The 21,011-nt window shown below is 42.8% G+C and overlaps 1 protein-coding gene across 1 annotated transcript in view; it reads right to left on the bottom strand.

Annotated features, from left to right (window-relative positions):
• Positions 1–21,011, bottom strand: part of LOC310773253 (inactive dipeptidyl peptidase 10-like) — a gene marked incomplete at both ends in the record, with an annotated part of 108,071 nt that overhangs the window by 19,280 nt on the left and 67,780 nt on the right. Inside the window, 13 exons of the mRNA XM_083633139.1 lie at positions 722–850; positions 3,090–3,159; positions 3,580–3,678; positions 5,212–5,259; positions 5,548–5,666; positions 5,797–5,844; positions 6,181–6,272; positions 7,492–7,599; positions 7,979–8,017; positions 8,333–8,456; positions 8,852–8,949; positions 13,931–14,085; positions 19,756–19,876. Of these exons, the coding sequence (XP_083489265.1) occupies positions 722–850; positions 3,090–3,159; positions 3,580–3,678; positions 5,212–5,259; positions 5,548–5,666; positions 5,797–5,844; positions 6,181–6,272; positions 7,492–7,599; positions 7,979–8,017; positions 8,333–8,456; positions 8,852–8,949; positions 13,931–14,085; positions 19,756–19,876 (1,250 nt within the window). The remainder of the gene's footprint in view (positions 1–721; positions 851–3,089; positions 3,160–3,579; positions 3,679–5,211; positions 5,260–5,547; positions 5,667–5,796; positions 5,845–6,180; positions 6,273–7,491; positions 7,600–7,978; positions 8,018–8,332; positions 8,457–8,851; positions 8,950–13,930; positions 14,086–19,755; positions 19,877–21,011) is intronic.

Below are 21,011 nucleotides of genomic sequence, written 5' to 3'. Positions count from 1 at the left end.
ATGAAAGTGGCTGCGCAGAGAGAGAGAGAGAGAGAGAGAGAGAGAGAGAGAGAGAGAGAGAGAGAGAGAGAGAGAGAGAGAGAGAGAGAGAGAGTGTTCTGGTCACTGCTGGGTCCTTATTTGATGCTCCAAAATCGAAACAGGTTCAGAATACGGGCGTCAAGGCAGTTTGACGCGCGTCAGAACACTCTTGGTGCGGGTTTGGCCGTTTAAAAGAGCGGGTGAACTTCAAAACGCGAGCGTCAGATGCTCCGAGTGCGTTTGGGGGGTAACTGATCTCCCATTGGTTTATGATTCCTCCTTGCAAGTACCGGTAACCTCAGCTCCATAACATAACATAGCTGGAAAAAAAAAGTTGCTTGTCACAACACTCGTTTGACGACTTATTTGTCGACGAGATTAGCGCCCAAGCTGGATGTGATTTGCATCCTTCACAATTTGCCTGCCTGCAGCTTTGAAGCATATACAGACGGGCTATGTTGTGTCCGTGTCAACAACGTAACGGTGGGAGTGGCTAGGAGGATTACACTGGAAGAAGCACCCATATTTCACATAAGGCAGCATGGCAGCTAGAAATAAGGTGGATAAATTCAAGCACTTTGTACTTTGCACTTGTATGTACTATTTGTCTATTGTGTATGTATTGAGAGGACACTCAACACTTCAAGAACCAAAATCTACCAAAAGGCATACAGAAAACTGAGTGTTAGATTGAGTGTACCTTTGACCTCTGAACCCTGACCCTCTGCCGTCAAGCTGCGCCACGATGACCTGCTCTGACCCCACCAGCACCCGGTCCCAGTCCAGCCTGAACTCCTCTGTCACCGTCTGGCCACCAAGAGAGCTGCCACTGCCAGAGAGAGGGAGAGAGAGAGGGGGAGGGGGGGGTAGAGGAAGGGGGGAAGAGAGTGAAAGAGGGAGAGAGAGAGAGAGAGAGAGAGAGAGAGAGAGAGAGAGAGAGAGAGAGAAGGAGAGTAAGGATAAGGGCTTGGGGGGGGGGGGGGCATCCTTAGAGCAGTTCAAACTTTTTCACATCAAGGACCCCTAAACTGCCACAAATTAGACCATGGACCCCCATTTGATCAGATGTTGTCCCAGGGCCACCCATCTAATAAGATTTTAGATGTTACAGAAAGTGTATGGAACCCATGACCAAAGTAGTCATACATTCTGTCATTGTATTACTTACTTACTGGAATTATAGTGAAAATAACTGATTCCCCTTTTTGCTGGGGAACGCCCTCAAGGACCCCTGGGGGTCCCTGAACCCCATTTCGAGAACCACTGCCCGAGAACATGGAGCACTGTAGAATGGTAGAAAAAGTACTCAAATGCTTTACGTAAAAGGAGGAATGCCATAATGGAATACTTCATTAAAAGTAAAAGTCATTAAAAAGTTTCATAAAAGTATAGAAGTATCAGCAATAAAATGTACTGAAGTATCAAAAGTAATAGCCCTCATTACCTCAGAGTGTTAAATTATTGAAGCATTAACATGTAAGAAGTAATTTAATGTCGGTCTAACTGCTCTATACTGTTGAAGAGTCTACTCTGTCGCACTCATTTCAGTCCTTCTATTTTCTCATATGTATTTGAAAATGCAGAGGGAGGCTATTATTAATTAGTGTCTCTACTCCTAACTTGAAGGAGAACCCAGGCTGTTTGGGCAGAACTGCCTGCTGCAGCTGACTGCATGTTCTATTGGCCAAGTGTCTGTGCAGGAGTTAAGTTTCACACGGCTCTTATCTTCTGCCTGTGCAAGGGGAAATAGACTCCTGTATCCGCTGTATTTTCTATTGTTCTACCGCATATTATATTTTTCTTGATACTTATTTTTCTTAAGTGCATGTTATATTTATGCTGTGGGTTGTGTATTCCTGGTATTAACCGGAGAAGCTGGTACAGTGATTTCTGTATGACAGTGACTTTTTGATCATGTATTTTTCATATGGATTGGAGAATTAATATAACTACGGTACATGTATGTATTTAAGTGTAACTTCTACTTTGAGCAACACAACGCTGATGGTGGCTTATTCCTGAAACCCTGTAGTCTTTGGTGCTCTATAGCTCCCTATTTAATTAAAAGACAAAGAAAAGGACATTGTGAGTGCTGGTTTTTCTTTCTTCAGAGTTTAAACTTTTATGAGCTTACTGTATCTTTTTGCATGAAAAGCTTTATTCTGCAGAGTAACTAGGCTACTAACTCCAGCCGGCAGATCAGATCAGATGTAGTGGAGAAATTAGAAAGTCTCACAAAGTGCAAATACTCAAGTAAAGTGTCAGTACCTCAAAATTGTACTTAAGTACAGTACTTTCGTACCTGCATTTCATTACATGCCACCTCTGAGAATGCACATGTAGAAGCATTGCTTATATACATATGTGCTTCATTATCACAAAAATAAGTGAGAAGTAAATCCTCTATTGTGTGACATTTGTTGAAACATTTGTTACACACAAAGAGGATTATGAGAGATTAAAATCACAGGAAAGGTGTGAATGTTTATGGTTAAAGTTAAATGTTCACTTTAAGATATTTCTCTGGTAGTTTTGCTTTGTATAAAATAACTTTACAAAATGTCATATTGCCTATAGAGGAGTGAACTGTCTGACTTTTAGTTTGTCCTGGTTGTGTTTGGCTTTTGAAGACCACGGTGCTTTTATCATAGACTGTATAAAATATGGACATCATGACAGCTCCTCAAAAGTGAAGCCAAAACATCTCGAGCCCCTTGTGGCTGGCTGCAGTCTTGGTCTTAAATGTTAGCGAATGGGACAAGAGTCAAAAGTGCTGATTTTTCTGATAAGTTTGTTTTAAAATAATTATTTGACGATATAAGCTGTGACAGCCACTCTCAAACCTCCGTCAGACAGTGGCATGGCCGAGGGGGCTCAGCCTGACTCTACTGCCCAGACTCCAGTTGCAAATGACGTTACCGAAGCAAAATGGCAGCTTACTGAAACGAGATATTTTGGCTTCACTTTTGCATAGCGGTAGGATGTGAGGATGCATCATCCATATATTATACAGTCAATGGCTTTGATGAGAAATGTGAATGTAATGAAATGTCATGTTGTAGGCTTACACAATAAGGAGAAGGCCATAGAGGTAGGAGTCAGAGAAGTCAGTAGGATAGATGAGCTTCAGAGGCAGCTCTGCAGGAGGAGAGAGGGGAGTTATCTGAGAGAAAGAGGTAACCCAGAGAGACAAAGAGACAGAGAGAGAGAGAGAGAGACAGACAGACAGACAGACAGAGAAAGAGATATATATATATATATATATATATATATATATATATATAGGGGGAGAGATAAGAGACAGAGAAAGGGAGGGATAGGACAGAGAGAGGAAGCTGGAAGACAGCCAGGCAGACAAGCACAAGAAGACAGACAGATGCACGCACACATACGAACGCATGCACGTGCACACACACACACGCACGCATGCACGCACGCACGCACGCACGCACGCACACACACACACACACACACACACACACACACACACACACACACACACACACACACACACACACACACACACACACAGAGTTGTCACGTGTAGTTCATTCTTACCAAAGTTGTCGTTAGTGATAATCGTGGTTTCAGTCTGAGCAATCTTTTTGGTCTCCAGCACCGAGTGCAGATGGAGGTTCTTCTCCAGGATGAAATACGCTGTTAAAAACAGCATAAAAACAGAGTAAAAACACAACAAATAGAATGGTGACAAAAGCATAAGGGACTATAAAAAAAAGAGTCAGTGTAGGTTTTGAGAAGGGATTTAAAAGATGCTAAAGGAACACGTGTGCAAGTCTGAGCTAGAATAGAATAGTTCTATAGTAGCCCCAATAGTGGGGCGGCATAGCTCAATATATGACACCACTCGTTCATTTTGTGATAAAAGCACCACATTTTGCAGATGTGTTCAAAAATATATTCTGAACAAAACTGGATATTGGAGCATCACAAATTTGCCCCCTGGTGGCCGTGGCTGACATTCTTCAAAATGGCCAATATAAAAATAGTAATTCAAAATGATATGGACTTTTAAAAAGTAATTGGTCATTTCATTATATTATGTGTGTACATTACAGGCCTTTAGTGTGGCTATTGTTCACTTTGTGATAAAAGTGCCAAATTTGACACAGAAATAGCTTAATATATGTAGAAGACATCTGGATATTGGGGCATTGCAGATTGGCATATTTATGACCATTTTCCAAAATGCCTGCCAGCCGTAGCTCAACATATGAGACCAATAGTTCATTTTGTGATACAACCACCACATTTTGCAGATGTGTTTATAGATATACTCTGAACAAAACTGGATATTGGGCTATCACAAATTTGCCCCCTGGTGGCCGTGGCAGGCATTTTTCAAAATGGCGAATAGCGGTTTGTCAACATTTCCTATCCCATTGGACCCACACATGCAATACCATAAGCCTGAGAACCAAATAGAAATACTAATTCAAAATTATATGGACTTTTACAAAGTAATTGGTCACTTCATTATATTATGTGTGTACATTATGCCTATTAGTGCGGCTATTGTTCATTTAGTGATAAAAGTGCCAAATTTGGCACAGAAAATAGCTTATGTAGAAAGTGTTGGCTATTCATTTTAAGAATGGCATTTTAACTGTTTCTGCAAATTAATTTGAATGAATTTTCCGATGCATGCTGTAATCTCCATCGCATCTATACCAAAAACACTGTATTCTTTATCAAACAAAATACTTAATCTATTTTGTTAACCTTTTATCCTTTCATGCAATCATGCATTAAAAAGAGTTTGCCCTGTCACCCCACCGCTCATCACTTTCTAGCTGGCAGAAAAAAATTGATACTGACAATTCTCTAATGAATTGGAGGATGAACAAGTTCAGATTCAATGTAGATAAACCAATAGAAACAAATAAAAAAAAGATAATGAAAATTGGTGCTGATAGAACGATATTCCATTTGAAACACATCAAAGGGCTGCCACACAATTACGCAGTGGACAGCAGTAGAATACACACACACACACACACACACACACACACGCACACGCACACGCACACACACACACACACACACACACACACACACACACACACACACACACACACACACACACACACACACACACACACACACACACACACACAGAGAAATGGATTAGAATGAAATGGAATAAAAAATGTAATAATGAAGAATACTCACAGTTCACATCATCAAAATTGAGCAGAAGCACAGATGGAACTCCAGGGCCTGCAATGTAAACACACAAAAAACAAAAAAACAAAAACAAAAATCATTGCAATCAGAATCAGCTTTTAATTCTAATTCTAATTCTAATTCTACATTATATGTCTATTTTCAAAAACTTTCAAGGCCATCTTTTTTTCTCTCAAATTCACAAACTTTCAAGGATTTCAAGGACCCGGGAACCCTGTAATAGCTAATGTGTTAGCATGAAGCACCAGAGCCAATGATCTTCCAGGGGCCCATGGATGGTTTTGGTGTCTATATGTGTCTCTGTCATTGGCTGTAATATACCTTTACAGTGCAGGATGGCATGCTGTGTGTCGGGGCTGAGGTCGGCGTCAAAGAACGTACACTCCTCCTTCAGCCCGCAGGTCACACATCGCCGTGGAAACAGGCCAAGGGTCGAGACGCTGCCGGGGGAACGAGAACATACAAGAGATGACTCCATTCACTGCTCAAGGTTAGCACAACGTGATGCATTCACGAGCAAACAAGTATACATACAACATTGAATGCAGCGTACAGTGTGTTTGACTGTACCTGTATAAATGCCTCTGTTGCGCAGACTCCTCTGTGCTGAGGAAGTATCTATGTGGAGGAAAGCAGAACAGCTTAAAGTAGGACAAGGTCATAGATCCATTATATATCACCTTTGGCTGAATTCACATACTGTATTGGGGCTGGCCTTCCCTAATTAGAGATGTAGATTGTGGTAACAGACCCTGTGGCTCACAGAGGCTGCTACATGTAAGCACGGACACGTTTTCACACCAGGAAAACACACTAGGCTAAACACCCGTTTGTAAATGGCAGTAATACGATAATCAGTGTGATAATACCAAAGTTACAGAGAGGGAAAAGGCTTCCTTAATTTTCAATGCACTTGAATTGCATAATATAACACTGTACAAACGAGAAGCTCACATGATTTGGTTGTTTTCATCATATGCTGTGATCTTGGTCACCTCCCAGGCTCCTGAGGTGAGGTGACGGACCTCGTTCTGCTCACTTCGTAACTGAAACAGAACAAGTGAACTCATTATACCACACCTTATTTTTCACCTGTTTTAAGAAAAACTAATTGTTAAAGCTATAATATGCAATCAGCCCCCCCCCCCCAGCCCCCAGTCCCCCGCCCGGTAGTGTTGCAAGTCCTGCCCTCCTTCCCCCTCAGTTCAGCGAGTTCCTGTCCCAACACTGTCTGATGAACTCCTGGGATAATCTAGCATTGAGACTGTCTATCAATCAGTCTATATTAGTTCTGCATCACTTCTCAGTCCTTTCATCTCCTTCTGATGGGGCCAGCATACAGTAGAAAAACAACACCGACGTTCACTGTGTTTTTGAACGGCTTTTGTCTGCTGTGCGTTTAGCTTCACTCTACTTTCTGCCTTTGTTGTTGTTGCCATGACTCCCATTTTGCTGTGGCTACAAGCATAATCTTGTTTTCTTTTGGATCAAGTTCTTTTTTCTTCTGGCTTCCCCCCGTTTTCTCCCAAATTGTAGATGGCCAATTCCCACTGCTGTCCCGGTCGTTGCTCCACCGCCTCTGCCAATCTAGGGAGAGTTGTACACATGCTTCCTCCAATACATGTGCAGTCACCAGCCACTTCTTTTCACCTGACAGTGAGGGGCTTCACCGGCAGGACGTAGCGCCTGGGAGGATCATGCTATCCCCCCCCCAGATCCCCTCCCTGTCGAACAGGTGCATCGACCAGAGGAGGCAGTAGTGCACCGAGCAGGACACAGACCCTTACTCTGGCTTCCCATCCACAGACACGGCCAATTGAGCCTGTATGGACACCCGACCAAGCCAGAGGTAATACCCCTAGCCTAATCTTGATAGCCACAACCTGGCTCACTGTTAGCCACGCCCACAGCAAATGGCATTCAGTACAAAACGTCCCCAACATCATTGAAAAGCCAATTCCAGGCATGACCACACAGGGTCACAGACACACTGATAATGTATTACACTGTATATATCCTGTATATTCAATGATATTTTAATAATGTGGGGGTATATATATATATATATATATATATTGATTGATAGACAGTCTCAATGCTAGATTATATATATATAGATATTGCAGCTTTAAGGCTCAACATATGAATAAATACAGTGAATGCAATTTATAGCCCTTATTTTTTGCATAAAAAATGTCAGAGGGTCAGAAGAAGAGATGATGAGGGAGATGAACAGAGAGGAGGAGGGAGTCCTGCTGGAGTCACCTTTCTGCTGAACATCGTGATGTGTTGGAAATCTCCCTGACCTCCTTGCTTCACTGGCAGAGTCAGGAAAAACCTGCTCCTGTCCTTAGAGAACAACGGCTGCTGTCTCTGGAAAAAGACAGACAGACAGAGAGAGAGAGAGACAGAGAGAGAGAGAGAGGGAGGGAGGGAGGGAGGGAGGTGACATACTTTATGCATGAATGAATTTGACTCTATTCAGCTTCAATCAGGGAATTGATAGTGCTGATGAGGATAATATTTGGCTGGGGATGTATACAGTAAAAGGTCAAGACAGACAGACAGACATACTGTACAAACAGACAGACAACAGATAGATAGATAGATAGATCAAAAGAAGGAATGATCGATTGAATGATTTAATAAAAACACTATTATAAGCGTTATCAGATAAAACTATGAAGCAGTGGCATGTGGTTTTTATGAAATACTGTGTATCGTGAGAAATGTCTGACAAATGCCTGTGTACCTGACTGGAGAGCCATGTTTCTGTTGTTTCCTCGTGCCTCTGAAAGGAAGGGAAGAAAATCAGATGGGACCTTGAGCACTCTTACATGTGCTGTGGGAATTGTTCTGAAGAAAACTGCTGCTGCATTTTTAAACAGTAACCTGCAGGTGAATAGCCAAATAAAATACAATACAATGTGCAGGGAGAGTGAATCTACAGCACCTCTGCTGTCTTGAACTGTGAATACACACAACCTCTGATGTATTGAGTGGATAGTCTCCACTTTCAGGTTAACACACCCACATTTCAGATGATCTCACATGGACAACCAACCTTAAACTCTGTGGTTAAGAAAGCCCAGCAGCAGCTAGCTACCTGCAGACAGGCTCCTGCAGTGGCATCACAGACCGTCAGCATGGACATGTTCTGAGGACGGTTCAGCCATCGCACGGCCAGGTGAGTGTTACTGATCCACTTCACCATGATCACATAGAAATCCCTGAGGGGGAGAGGGGGGGGGGGGGGGGGGTGGAGGGAGGGGAGAGAGAGGGGGGGAGGGAGAGAGAAGAACAAAGAGAGAGAGGGGGGGGAGGGGGGAGAGAGAGAGAGGGAGGGGAGTGAGAGAGACAGAGATAGGGAGAGAGAGAAAGGGACAGAGAGAGTGTGGGGGAAGAGAGAGAAGGACATTGGGGATTTGTCATCTGCATGTGTACTGTATATAGATATAGGCTAGATCAGTGATACTCAACCCGAGGCTCTAGAGCCACATGCCGCTCCTTTATGAGTAGTTGTGGCTCTTTTAAGTTCTACTTAGATAGATATATAATTTGTGTGTGCGTGCACATTTGTGTGCGTGCGTGCGTGCGTGCGTGTGTGCGTGCATGTGTGTCTCACCTAAGTCTGAACTGATCAGGAGGCAGTAGGTCTTGAGTGTGTGTCGCTCCAAACAAGTTGACCACCGACAGCTTGACTGCAGGATTGTTCTGACCGGCCTGGAATGTAAGAAAGACAGAGACACACAAACATGTAAGCTTTTTGTTCGACAAATTCTGATGCATCAAATCAAAAAAGCTGGATGGAAACAGCAGAATTTGATCAAATTCACTCACTCACATGGCTGTATGAGCATAATATTGCCAAGTGAATTTATTTGTTTTCGTCTTTGGATGAAAGCAGAAAACATGGCCAACATTCGCTCACACTCAAGAAAAGTAAGAACTTGCCCAATGCAAATAATACATTATTGAAAGACTGTCGAGCTTTCTTGTATGTGTTCAGAAAGAATATTTATTTAGCTTGGGCCCAACTGATGGAAGCATGCTTAAATCACATTTTATTTCAAAATATTGCATAAGAAAAAGTATCGTGCTCAAAAGGACGTTTTCCAAACCATTGATGTTTATGTTTATTGATTATGCTATTTTTATATTTTGTAGCCAGCAAAACAATAAAAAATTGCATAATGAGAACATAGACACTTTGGAAAACCTACTTCGTCCTTTTTAGCTCAAACCATCTTTTTTTTCTGCCGAAGATGTTCTACACCAAACAAAGCAAGGGTGGGTGCGGAATTGTCGCTTGGGATTGGAAAAATATTTCAGTGTATCCCCAGCAGGACTGGGTATCATTAAAAAAAATTCGATACCGATACCGATACTGATACCGATACCGATACCGATACCGATGCCAATACCAATAGAGATTTGATACCTTTTTGTGTAGTATAGCTAGTCTCACATGGTCAGACCCAACGTCTTCCATCAGCACGCTTCCAGCGACGGAGGGTCTGAATCACAAGTCAGCATTTCCTGGTTTTGCCAGGAGAAACCCCTGGCAAAATCTGATTGGCTGGACTGTTACGGAAGTCCGACTCTCTGCATGCATTGGTCCATAAAAAGTACCACTCCACGAGTTGCATGACGCCATCCGTGGTTGGTCAATTTGTCAAGCATTTTGTTTTTGTCTTAGCGGTCCTTAACCACTTTTCAAGAGTTGTGCACCAGACGTAGATATCTATGTACGGCTGGCTACTGTGAGACTAAGTATAGCCTATACTTTTGAATGTTTTGGTGGCATCTCATTAGCGCACGCTAAACTGCCGTCACATACACCGCTCTCAACTTCACCACCACAGACTGTATGGGTTGTAGCTGCTGCGGCAGTGGGCCAATCACACGTCACATTAAATCGAAGAATGCTTGCAGTGATTGGCTGCGAGTAAAAAAACATATTGTACACATTTCTAGATCTGTGTACAAAAAGGATCAAATGCTGGTATCGTTTGACTGGAGAAGTCTCAATACTACTTGGTACTGGGTTATTTCGCTCGATATCTTAAAGGTATTGCTTGTGAATTAGGGCTATACAAATAAACTTGACTTGACTTGACTTGACTTACCGATACCCGGCTCCCACATGCCTGCTGAATATCTACACCCTGCCAGGTCATGGTCTTAGATTCATTTTCGGCCCCATCACTGTCTGGTTTCAGTCTCTTGGTTTTATCTTCGCAAAGATATCTCGCCGTAAAGAAGGGAAAAAACACCCAAAACACACACGAATATGGGGAAGACATTTCCACGTACGCGGGATGTAATTAGAGAGGAGGACAGGCAGAAAGGCACACCATCTGTTTTCCACCTTCAGTAGTGAGGAGGAGGATGCTTGAGTTTCTCTTTGAAACCTCAGAGAGTAGACCTGACCTGCCATCCATTAGTGAGCCACCTATTCCCCACACACACTATCGTATGCTGTGCTGTAAATAGAGTGTGGTAGAATGAAGAGTATTCTGCATTCTACTGAGTGTACGTTCTTCAAATGACCGTGAGTGCACTTAAAGCCCTCCAGTGTATTTTGCCATCTTACCCCAAAACACCTTTTTTCAGCTTTTAACCAATATATATGGCTTTTGGGGTGGTGTGTGAAGGATTCTGGTCAAGATCTCCACATTTGAGACCAATCTGTTACAATTGTACAAAGTGTATCATTTTCAGGCAGCAAAGTGCCCTCTATGGGTTCAAACCTGCTTTTTTTTTTGCCCTCCAAAATGCCCAAAATGTGGTTGTCTGTTACGTCACGGCCAAGTCCCCCCTTTCCCACACCAACACAAATGTTTTCTTCATGTGATCATTACTGCAGTTCACGCCAGAGCCATAATAGGAGAGTTGCAACATCTCCATTCACTCCAATGGACCTGATTTTAGCACGAGCCCTTTAACAGCGCAAGGCATCGTGGGTAATTGGCTACTGTGGCTAATGTTAGCGGCTAGTTAGTTATGTTACATGCCAGTAAAATGCCACTGAATGACAAAATTGATATAACTTTTAACCATTTCGAGTAACACTGTTTCCATATGGACCACCAGCATTGGTTAGTTGTTTATAACGTGGCTATGTTTATAACGTACTCTATCTCGTACTCTATTTTTCCTCTATGCGGGGAAAAGTGTCATGATGCCATTTCCGGTTTATTTTGTTTTTTTCTGAACCAATCAATGGTCTGAACACAGCCAAAGAGTAATGAGACAAGAGGAGATGCTCTTCTTCTTCTTTTCTTTTTTCTTTTCTTTTTAACACGTTCACTGCCATTGACGTATTCGATTTTTTTTTTTTGACGGTGCTACGTGGATCAATGCCCCCCGCGTCTCCTATGGAGATATTGGAAGTATTGAATGTGTATAATCTATTTTACCGACCAGCTAGGTGGCGACGGTCCTCTCCCGACAGAGAGAAAGTCAACCAAAAGCAGCCGCCTCCCGCGGCTGCTTCCTCCATTCTCAAGGAAATGGCTTGGCGATTTTACAGTCAGAAACGAACGAGCCTCATTCTCATACTGTAGGCGGGGACGCTTTCGCGCTGCTGCGGTGGGGGGTTCCAGAAATGGACTGGGTGGGCAGCATAAAGCCTAGAGTCGCACGGGGCTTCATCGGGGCTCTCAAACCCAAGAGACGAGTGAGACCTATCCACACTCGCTGCCAGGGAGGGAGGCTGCTCAAACTCGCTGCCAGGGAGGGAGGCTGCTCAAACTCGCAGCAGCAGCAGCAGCAGCAGAGCACTCGCTTGTGACAAACGCAGGCTGAAAGCCACTAGACACGCCCACGGAGGGAGGAGTTGAAGGAGAGGGCGTTCGGAACTATATTGTTTGGATGTCTGATCTCTCACTGATGCCAAAAATAAATGGTTAAAGTGACTGTTCTGCCTGTTTGATTGAATTTCACAAAACTGCGATTATCTCAGCTTTCACTCTCAGACGCTAAAACCATGCTGTACTCAACGGCTAATATCTACATAACTACTAACTCTACAAACTAACTCTTTTAGACAGAGAAAGCACACATTCTATTAGTACTTTTGTGAACTTTGTGTTGACAAACTCCAAGCAGAAAAGAATCCTCGGCTCTTGTAAAATGAGCCAGAATCCTCAAAAAACGGCTTGGCAAAAGCTATCTACAGCAAAAAAAAAACGGCTGGCAGTCAATGTGTTAAATCAAGCAGCATGTCATTTTGTCACATATCTGGGGGGGTAAGCGACTAGCTCGTTAACAATTACAAGTCACGCTGATTTCACCGGTGCCATCCATTTTGAAATCTGGTGCCCGGTTGTTGAGAACTCTGCAAGGTAATGCGGCTCCTTGCAGCTAAGCTGCGGAGGGAATACTGTTTCCGGTGTAATGTGCGCCGTTTTTTCTGGGTGTAGTTTACACAAAATAGTGTAGCACAGAATCAGATAACGTGGCCTACAGCAAGCGCTCATAGGTTTGAAACGGTTTGAAAAAGAATATTAACCGTTAACAGGTAGAAACACTGAATTTGGTTTAAGCTAATTTTGAAATACTCAGAGAGTCTTGTGCTGCCAATTTACTAGGACTGTGGCCAGATACAGTTCCAAAATATATCAGGAAACAAATTCTTTTGTTCAGAATTGGCAATCATCAACGCACTCAAATTCATCAAACATCAATATGTAGCCAATTTTTTTTTACTTTTGATATTGGCTTTGATAGCAACTCTTGTGTTATAATTATTCCACATAAAAAAAACAATCTTGTCACTAAGGAGGTTTCATATAAGTGTATAAGAAAAACAAGTGAATAAAATAAATAAATAAATAATACAGTTTATTTGTATAGAACTTATCAAAACCAGCGTTACAAAGTGCTTAACAATGAACATAAACTAACAATAAAAATATACAGTGTGTGAAAAAGCAGGTAAACAAGCAGGCAGTAAAATTTTAAAATCAATTCTAAAACAGATGGTAGCCAATGTACAGTAACGTCAATAAGATTGGAGTAATGTGTGCTCTTTTCTTGGTTCTTGTCAGAAGTCTTGCAGCTGCATTTTGCACAACTTAGTCTTTTAATTGATTTATGATCAACCAATCATGAGGAGATAAAAGCATGAATGATGGTTTGAGTGTCATTCAAAGTCAGTACTGATCTTATTTTCGCTATATTCCTCAGATGGTAAAAACATGACTGTGTGACCTTGTTTATGCATGTTTCTCAAAGTTGAGGTTTTTATCGAAAAGCACGCCCAGGTTCCTAACAGTTAAACACATTTGTATCTTGAAATAAACAAATAAACACACTCAGTTTTTCCACACAAGTTCAGTTCCCTAATTCAATGGTTGTCAAATGGGGGTCCGTGGACCCCCAGGGGTCCTTGAGGGGGTTCCAGGGGGTCCCCAGCCAAAAGGGGGGTAATTTATTTTAGCTATAATTCCATTCATAAGTAACACAATGATTATTTTGGTCATGGGTTTTATGCACTTTCTGTAATAAAACATCTAAAAGCATCAATCTTATTATCATATGGGGGACCATGGGACAAAATCCTATCAAATGGGGGTCCATGATCTAATTTCTGTCGGTTTAGGGGTCTTTCATGTGAAAAAATTTGAGAACCAGTGCCCTAATTTATTTTCTTGTAAGGACTTCATTTCCCAGATGCAGCAGCAGAGCCCAGCCTTACCATGGGATAGGGGTACTGCAGTCCTCGGGGGTAGGTGCTGCCTGTGAACTGGGGCAGGGCCATGTTGGGCACCAGGCTGTCGTTGATGCTGAGGAACGCCAGTCTCTCTCCGTCCGGTGACCACCAGTGAGCCAGATGGGAGCGCAGAATCTCCTCTGACATAAACAAATCATAAACAAATATACTTCAGAATAAATAGAATCAGGGTTTTTCCTGCCTCAGATTGGGCCTTTGGGGTGTGACAACAGTAAGCATGATCGGTCTGATCTGATCATGGTTACTGTCATGTGTACATTTGACTTGTGGGTTAGTGTGTAGTCAGGGTTATCCTGATCTCAAATATATCAGTCATTGTCAGAAATTATGGAGCAATGTGTTTTCACACCAAGTTTCAGACATTAGGCCCCTATCGTTGCATCGGCGCTGTTTCTAGGCCGAGCGCCTGGCGCAGCGCAAATCAGTGGGCGTGGACCAGCGCACTTGATATCTTGGTCTTGGCGCTAGACGCAGCCTCAACCATTACAACCACGCCTTTTAAGCGTAAAATTATGCACCGTCAGTTCATTGGATAAGTGCAATAAACGAATCGCATGCTTGCCTTTTAAGCTCCATTCCAGTGGTCCAGCAAAACCAGACGAAACCCAAGCCTCTGATCCCCCCACCCCCCACCTCCCTTCATCCCGTCTGTCTCCATACTGTATATCGGCTATTATTCCATATTATGATGCTTCTCAAACCAATATAACTGCAGTTTAAATACTGCAAGCATGTAAAAACGCTACACTATAGCAAGATCAAAGTGAAAATAATGTTCTAAACGCATCGGATAGAAAAAAATATAGCCGGCTGGATGTCATGAGATTAGATGAAATTTGGCCAGAATGATATCGTTTTCTCTCTTCTCCCCCACTGCACGATGCAACATCCTCTGAATGACACCTATCACTTTGACTGGATCTGATTACTTTATTCTATTTTATTTAGCCTACTGGATTTTATTATTGAGTATTTGTATTTTATTTGGCCTATGCTTTATTTGGCCTATCCCCAGGTCCCGGTGGAGGGGAGGGGGAGTGGATGGGAGGAGAGCCCTCGCCCTCCGACTCAGTGGTTTCCACTGCTGTAAATAAAATAATTGTATGAGCACTCAATCTGTTTGTCAGTCAGCTCCACTGCTGCACGACCCGCCTGCACGACCACCAGCGCCTCATAGCGCACCAGCGCGGCTCCGCTCCCCGCATCTCCTGCGTGATGCCCGGCGTCCTGTGAGGAGGAGAGGACGGCCCCGTGCAGGGAGAGGAGAGAGGACGCCCCTATTAAATTAATCTTTTGCTTTGTCATTGTTTTTCATATTTTATTTAGAATTGTAGCCTAATTAAATATCCCCCTCTCTCTTTCTCATTCTTTCTTGCACTTAATGTAGGCTACACGGCACCTCGGACAGCTCCGCTGCCACAGACGGGGGAAACATTTGGAAATAATTCTAACTACTCTGCTTTGCAAACAGAAAATATAAATACAACAGACAATTCTGTAATGAATAGCTGTAATGAGAGTGGGGTTTGAAGAAGCGCTACACAAAAGTTTATCCAGTTTCTTTCTCTCTTTCTTTCTCTCTTCCTTTCTCTCACATTAAACGATATACATGCCTATAATGTCAATTATCTGAATGAAATAATAATACATATTAATTAGGAATATTAGTAATATTAGAAGCCTAGCTAATTTCGGGGGGGGGGGGGGGGGTAATAAAACGTTGAGCTATATTAATACAAAGTTAATATTGCTAATCAAAATGTTCCAAAATGATTTTTTTATACATCAAATATGTTGCCACTGCATGCTGTAATCTTCCAATCTTATATTCTATTGTGTTCTAAACTATTTTTTTCTATATATTCTATTCTCCATTCACTATCCTGTCCTCGGCACTGAATAGGCCTGCTTTTCAAAAGCGCAAGGCGCTAAATTTACGCCAGCTCGGAAGATATCAGTAGGCCGGTATTTAGCGCCGACACGCCCACTTTGGCCCATTCTGGGACTGCGCCACGCCCATTCGGCCTAAAGCACATTTGGCAGCGTAAAGCCATATTGATATCGTCCCAAAACAGGCGCAAGGCACGTTTTTTTGCGTTTAAGGCCCGTTTTAGCGCCGAAGGCCTGTGGGAGAATAGGGCCCTATGTCATTTGAAGGTACAAATGTGAGACTTTAACTTTTAAATTCTCAAAATTAAAAAAAAAAGCCTGATTTTGAGTTGGTGTGTAGTCAGAGTTGTCCTCATCTCATATCAGTCATTGTCAGAACTTATGGAGCAATTTGTTTTTTACAGCACCCCAAGTTTGAGAAAAGAAGCCATTTGAAGTTACAAATGTGGGACTTTAACTTTAAAATTCTCTAAAACGATACAAATATATAATATCATTGTCAGGATTTTTTTTGCCTTGGGCCTTTCGGGCGTGGCTCTTATCTCTTTATCAGGAGCCTTTGTTACGTCTTGTTACTATTGGTTGCCCATAGGAATTTAAGCTTATTCTACTCCTGCACTCACTGGATGAGACTGGATGAATTGTTACAGTTTAAAGTAAATGCAAATAAATATCAGTAAACAAGCAATTCCAGATCAAGCAAAAACTAAATGTGGCTCTGTAATCTCCCTCAATGTGCAACAATCTGTATTTGCAATGTGCTGCTCCCTGTACACAGACCCTCACTCCACTACTGCCTTTGTTTTGTGATTTACCGGATAGTAGAGGTAGAGGACTGTTTGTTGATTTTTCATTAGAATCCGACTTTAGTTATCAATTTTATTTCCCTCTCTTGTATTTTCTGACTCATCTGTAGCTATATTGCATTTCTCCTGTATTATTGCTGCAATGGACATTGAAGACACGTTTGTCTTACAGCTGTAAATTAAAGAAAAAGCATCACACCTAAACAACTGATTACCACACCATTTGTTGCATGTTGTGACACCTAAAAAGGGAATACGAAATGTTGTAAAACCTTTCGGCGCAAAAGTGCAGCAGTAAGTAGAATCTCTTTAGTTGCAAAATCTGTGTCCCTGATGCAAACATATCAAACAATGGTGTGTGTGGTGTGTGTGTGTGTGTGTGTGTGTGTGTGTGTGTGTGTGTGTGTGTGTGTGTGTGTGTCCATTGTCACCAAGAGGTGTGACCAAGTCAACTTTGCTGGGGGAATTTAATATCGTATATAAAACTAAATATCTAGGACTTTTCAATGCAATATGGTTTTAATATGATAAAAACTTGGTAAGAGCATCATGAGTTTGATTTCTATAATCAGTTTCAAGTTCAATAAATTCAATCATCCCATACAAATTCAGAAAACAGATTTTAATTCAGTCATCTGCTGGAACAAATCTCATCACTTCCAATCCAAGTCACTTAAACAAACACAAGATCTCAAGTCAAGACTTTAGAAACCTTTTCAAGTCATCAAAGTCAAAGTCAAGTCCCAAGTCACCAGAGGTCCAGTCAGGTCACACACCTTCATATAACCAGTCACCAGAGGTCAAGTCAGGTCACACACCTTCATATAACCAGTCACCAGGTCAAGTCAGGTCACACACCTATTATAACCAGTCACCAGAGGTCAAGTCAGGTCACACACCTTCATATAACCAGTCACCAGGTCAAGTCAGGTCACACACCTATTATAACCAGTCACCAGAGGTCAAGTCACACACCTATTATAACCAGTCACCAGAGGTCAAGTCAGGTCACACACCTATTATAACCAGTCACCAGAGGTCAAGTCAGGTCACACACCTTCATATAACCAGTCACCAGAGGTCAAGTCAGGTCACACACCTTCATATAACCAGTCACCAGAGGTCAAGTCAGGTCACACACCTTATTATAACCAGTCACCAGAGGTCAAGTCAGGTCACACACCTATTATAACCAGTCACCAGAGGTCAAGTCAGGTCACACACCTTCATATAACCAGTCACCAGAGGTCAAGTCAAGTCACACACCTATTATAACCAGTCACCAGAGGTCAAGTCAGGTCACACACCTATTATAACCAGTCACCAGAGGTCAAGTCAGGTCACACACCTTCATATAACCAGTCACCAGAGGTCAAGTCAGGTCACACACCTTCATATAACCAGTCACCAGAGGTCAAGTCAGGTCACACACCTATTATAACCAGTCACCAGAGGTCAAGTCAGGTCACACACCTATTATAACCAGTCACCAGAGGTCAAGTCAGGTCACACACCTATTATAACCAGTCACCAGAGGTCAAGTCAGGTCACACACCTTCATATAACCAGTCACCAGAGGTCAAGTCAGGTCACACACCTTCATATAACCAGTCACCAGAGGTCAAGTCAGGTCACACACCTTCATATAACCAGTCACCAGAGGTCAAGTCAGGTCACACACCTATTATAACCAGTCACCAGAGGTCAAGTCAGGTCACACACCTATTATAACCAGTCACCAGAGGTCAAGCCAGGTCACACACCTTCATATAACCAGTCACCAGAGGTCAAGTCATGTCACACACCTTCATATAACCAGTCACCAGAGGTCAAGTCAGGTCACACACCTATTATAACCAGTCACCAGAGGTCAAGTCAGGTCACACACCTTCATATAACCAGTCACCAGAGGTCAAGTCAAGTCACACACCTATTATAACCAGTCACCAGAGGTCAAGTCAGGTCACACACCTATTATAACCAGTCACCAGAGGTCAAGTCAGGTCACACACCTTCATATAACCAGTCACCAGAGGTCAAGTCAGGTCACACACCTTCATATAACCAGTCACCAGAGGTCAAGTCAGGTCACACACCTTCATATAACCAGTCACCAGAGGTCAAGTCAGGTCACACACCTATTATAACCAGTCACCAGAGGTCAAGTCAGGTCACACACCTATTATAACCAGTCACCAGAGGTCAAGTCAGGTCACACACCTATTATAACCAGTCACCAGAGGTCAAGTCAGGTCACACACCTTCATATAACCAGTCACCAGAGGTCAAGTCAGGTCACACACCTTCATATAACCAGTCACCAGAGGTCAAGTCAGGTCACACACCTTCATATAACCAGTCACCAGAGGTCAAGTCAGGTCACACACCTATTATAACCAGTCACCAGAGGTCAAGTCAGGTCACACACCTATTATAACCAGTCACCAGAGGTCAAGTCAGGTCACACACCTTCATATAACCAGTCACCAGAGGTCAAGTCAGGTCACACACCTTCATATAACCAGTCACCAGAGGTCAAGTCAGGTCACACACCTATTATAACCAGTCACCAGAGGTCAAGTCAGGTCACACACCTTCATATAACCAGTCACCAGAGGTCAAGTCAGGTCACACACCTATTATAACCAGTCACCAGAGGTCAAGTCAGGTCACACACCTTCATATAACCAGTCACCAGAGGTCAAGTCAGGTCACACACCTTCATATAAGCAGTCACCAGAGGTCAAGTCAGGTCACACACCTTCATATATCCAGTCACCAGAGGTCAAGTCAGGTCACACACCTTCATATAACCAGTCACCAGAGGTCAAGTCAGGTCACACACCTTCATATAACCAGTCACCAGAGGTCAAGTCAGGTCACACACCTATTATAACCAGTCACCAGAGGTCGTCAGGTCACACACCTTCATATAACCAGTCACCAGAGGTCAAGTCAGGTCACACACCTATTATAACCAGTCACCAGAGGTCAAGTCAGGTCACACACCTTCATATAAGCAGTCACCAGAGGTCAAGTCAGGTCACACACCTTCATATAACCAGTCACCAGAGGTCAAGTCAGGTCACACACCTTCATATAACCAGTCTGCGAGCCCGTTGAAGATGACGCCCTCCAGCCCAGACGAGGTGACTCTCAGAGAGTTACTCTTCAGGTCTGACCGGTAGTAGATGTTGTTCTCAAATATGTAGATCTGACAAGAAAGACGCATCATCATCATCATTTTTTTTTACATGAACAACAAAATGAATTAGTGAACTATACGGAGCAGGCTATTAGCTACTTGCAATGTTCAATCTCAACAAGCTAATGCTAACGCTAACCCTAGTCACTTAGCTCATAGCGGCCAACTCTCACTCACAAATGACCCTCTTCTCACTCTCTCACACCACACCTCCTATTTCTCACTCCAGATTTCTCTTTTGGGTCCCAAGATGAAAACGTTTTTGCTGTTTCTTTACTTAAGAGGTTACAGTAGGTGATGTAGAAATGCAGGAAATGTGTTTTAAATAACTTTTCCCCCCCAGGAGAGCACCTCATGGAGCCACCGTGCCACCATGAAAAAGGTGTTGGTTCATAAGGCCAGAGAGAGGTCGAGTGGGTCAATTTACCACAATGCTCATTTTATTATGAAGAAATCTCACCCCAAGCTGCAGTCAACAGTTGGCAGCCCTGCTTAGCTGCTAGTCAGCCACCTGGACACACTTTGGCGGCCAAAGTTTGACGGCCAAAGTTTGACGGCCAAAGTTTGGCCCCTCTATATACTAACTCCTTCTAGGCCAGGGTATTCACCTTATGTTGCCACACCCACTTTTTCTCTTCCGTGTAAGACGCAATTGTATTTCCGGTTCAGCGTTAGCCGGCCGGTAAACATCGTTAAACTATAAACTATGAATGAAGTTTGGCAACATTCAGCAGACATGCTCATAGCGTTACTGCTGAGAGGAGCCGATGGCTGTACCCGGTCGGCATTTAATGTTATATGTTCCCTATATGGACAAGCTCTTAAAGTTTTAGACAGGAAACCTAGACAGTATCACCATTGTAACATACTTAGTAAATATAATTTATTGAGCCTTGATAATTTAATTAGGTTTTCTGACCTCTGTTTAATTTATAAAATACTCAATGCTGCCCCTCCACCATTGCAGACCTTTGTACAGTCCTGCTCCGAGACAAGAGCTAGAGCGCTGAGGTCTGCATCGAGAGGGGACTGTAATGTTCCTCAGAGAAAGTCAGTATTCGCTCAGACTGCTTTCTCCTTCAAAGCCATAAAGGAGTGGAATAGGTTACCCAGTAGTATAAAGAATTTTCCAAACTACAGTGGT

The sequence above is a fragment of the Poromitra crassiceps genome (assembly GCF_964638095.1).
Source record: "Poromitra crassiceps genome assembly, chromosome: 3".
NCBI classification, from domain to species: Eukaryota; Metazoa; Chordata; class Actinopteri; order Beryciformes; family Melamphaidae; genus Poromitra; species Poromitra crassiceps.
The sequence above is the reverse complement of the archived record's forward strand: the minus strand, read 5'-3'. Positions and strand labels throughout refer to the sequence as shown.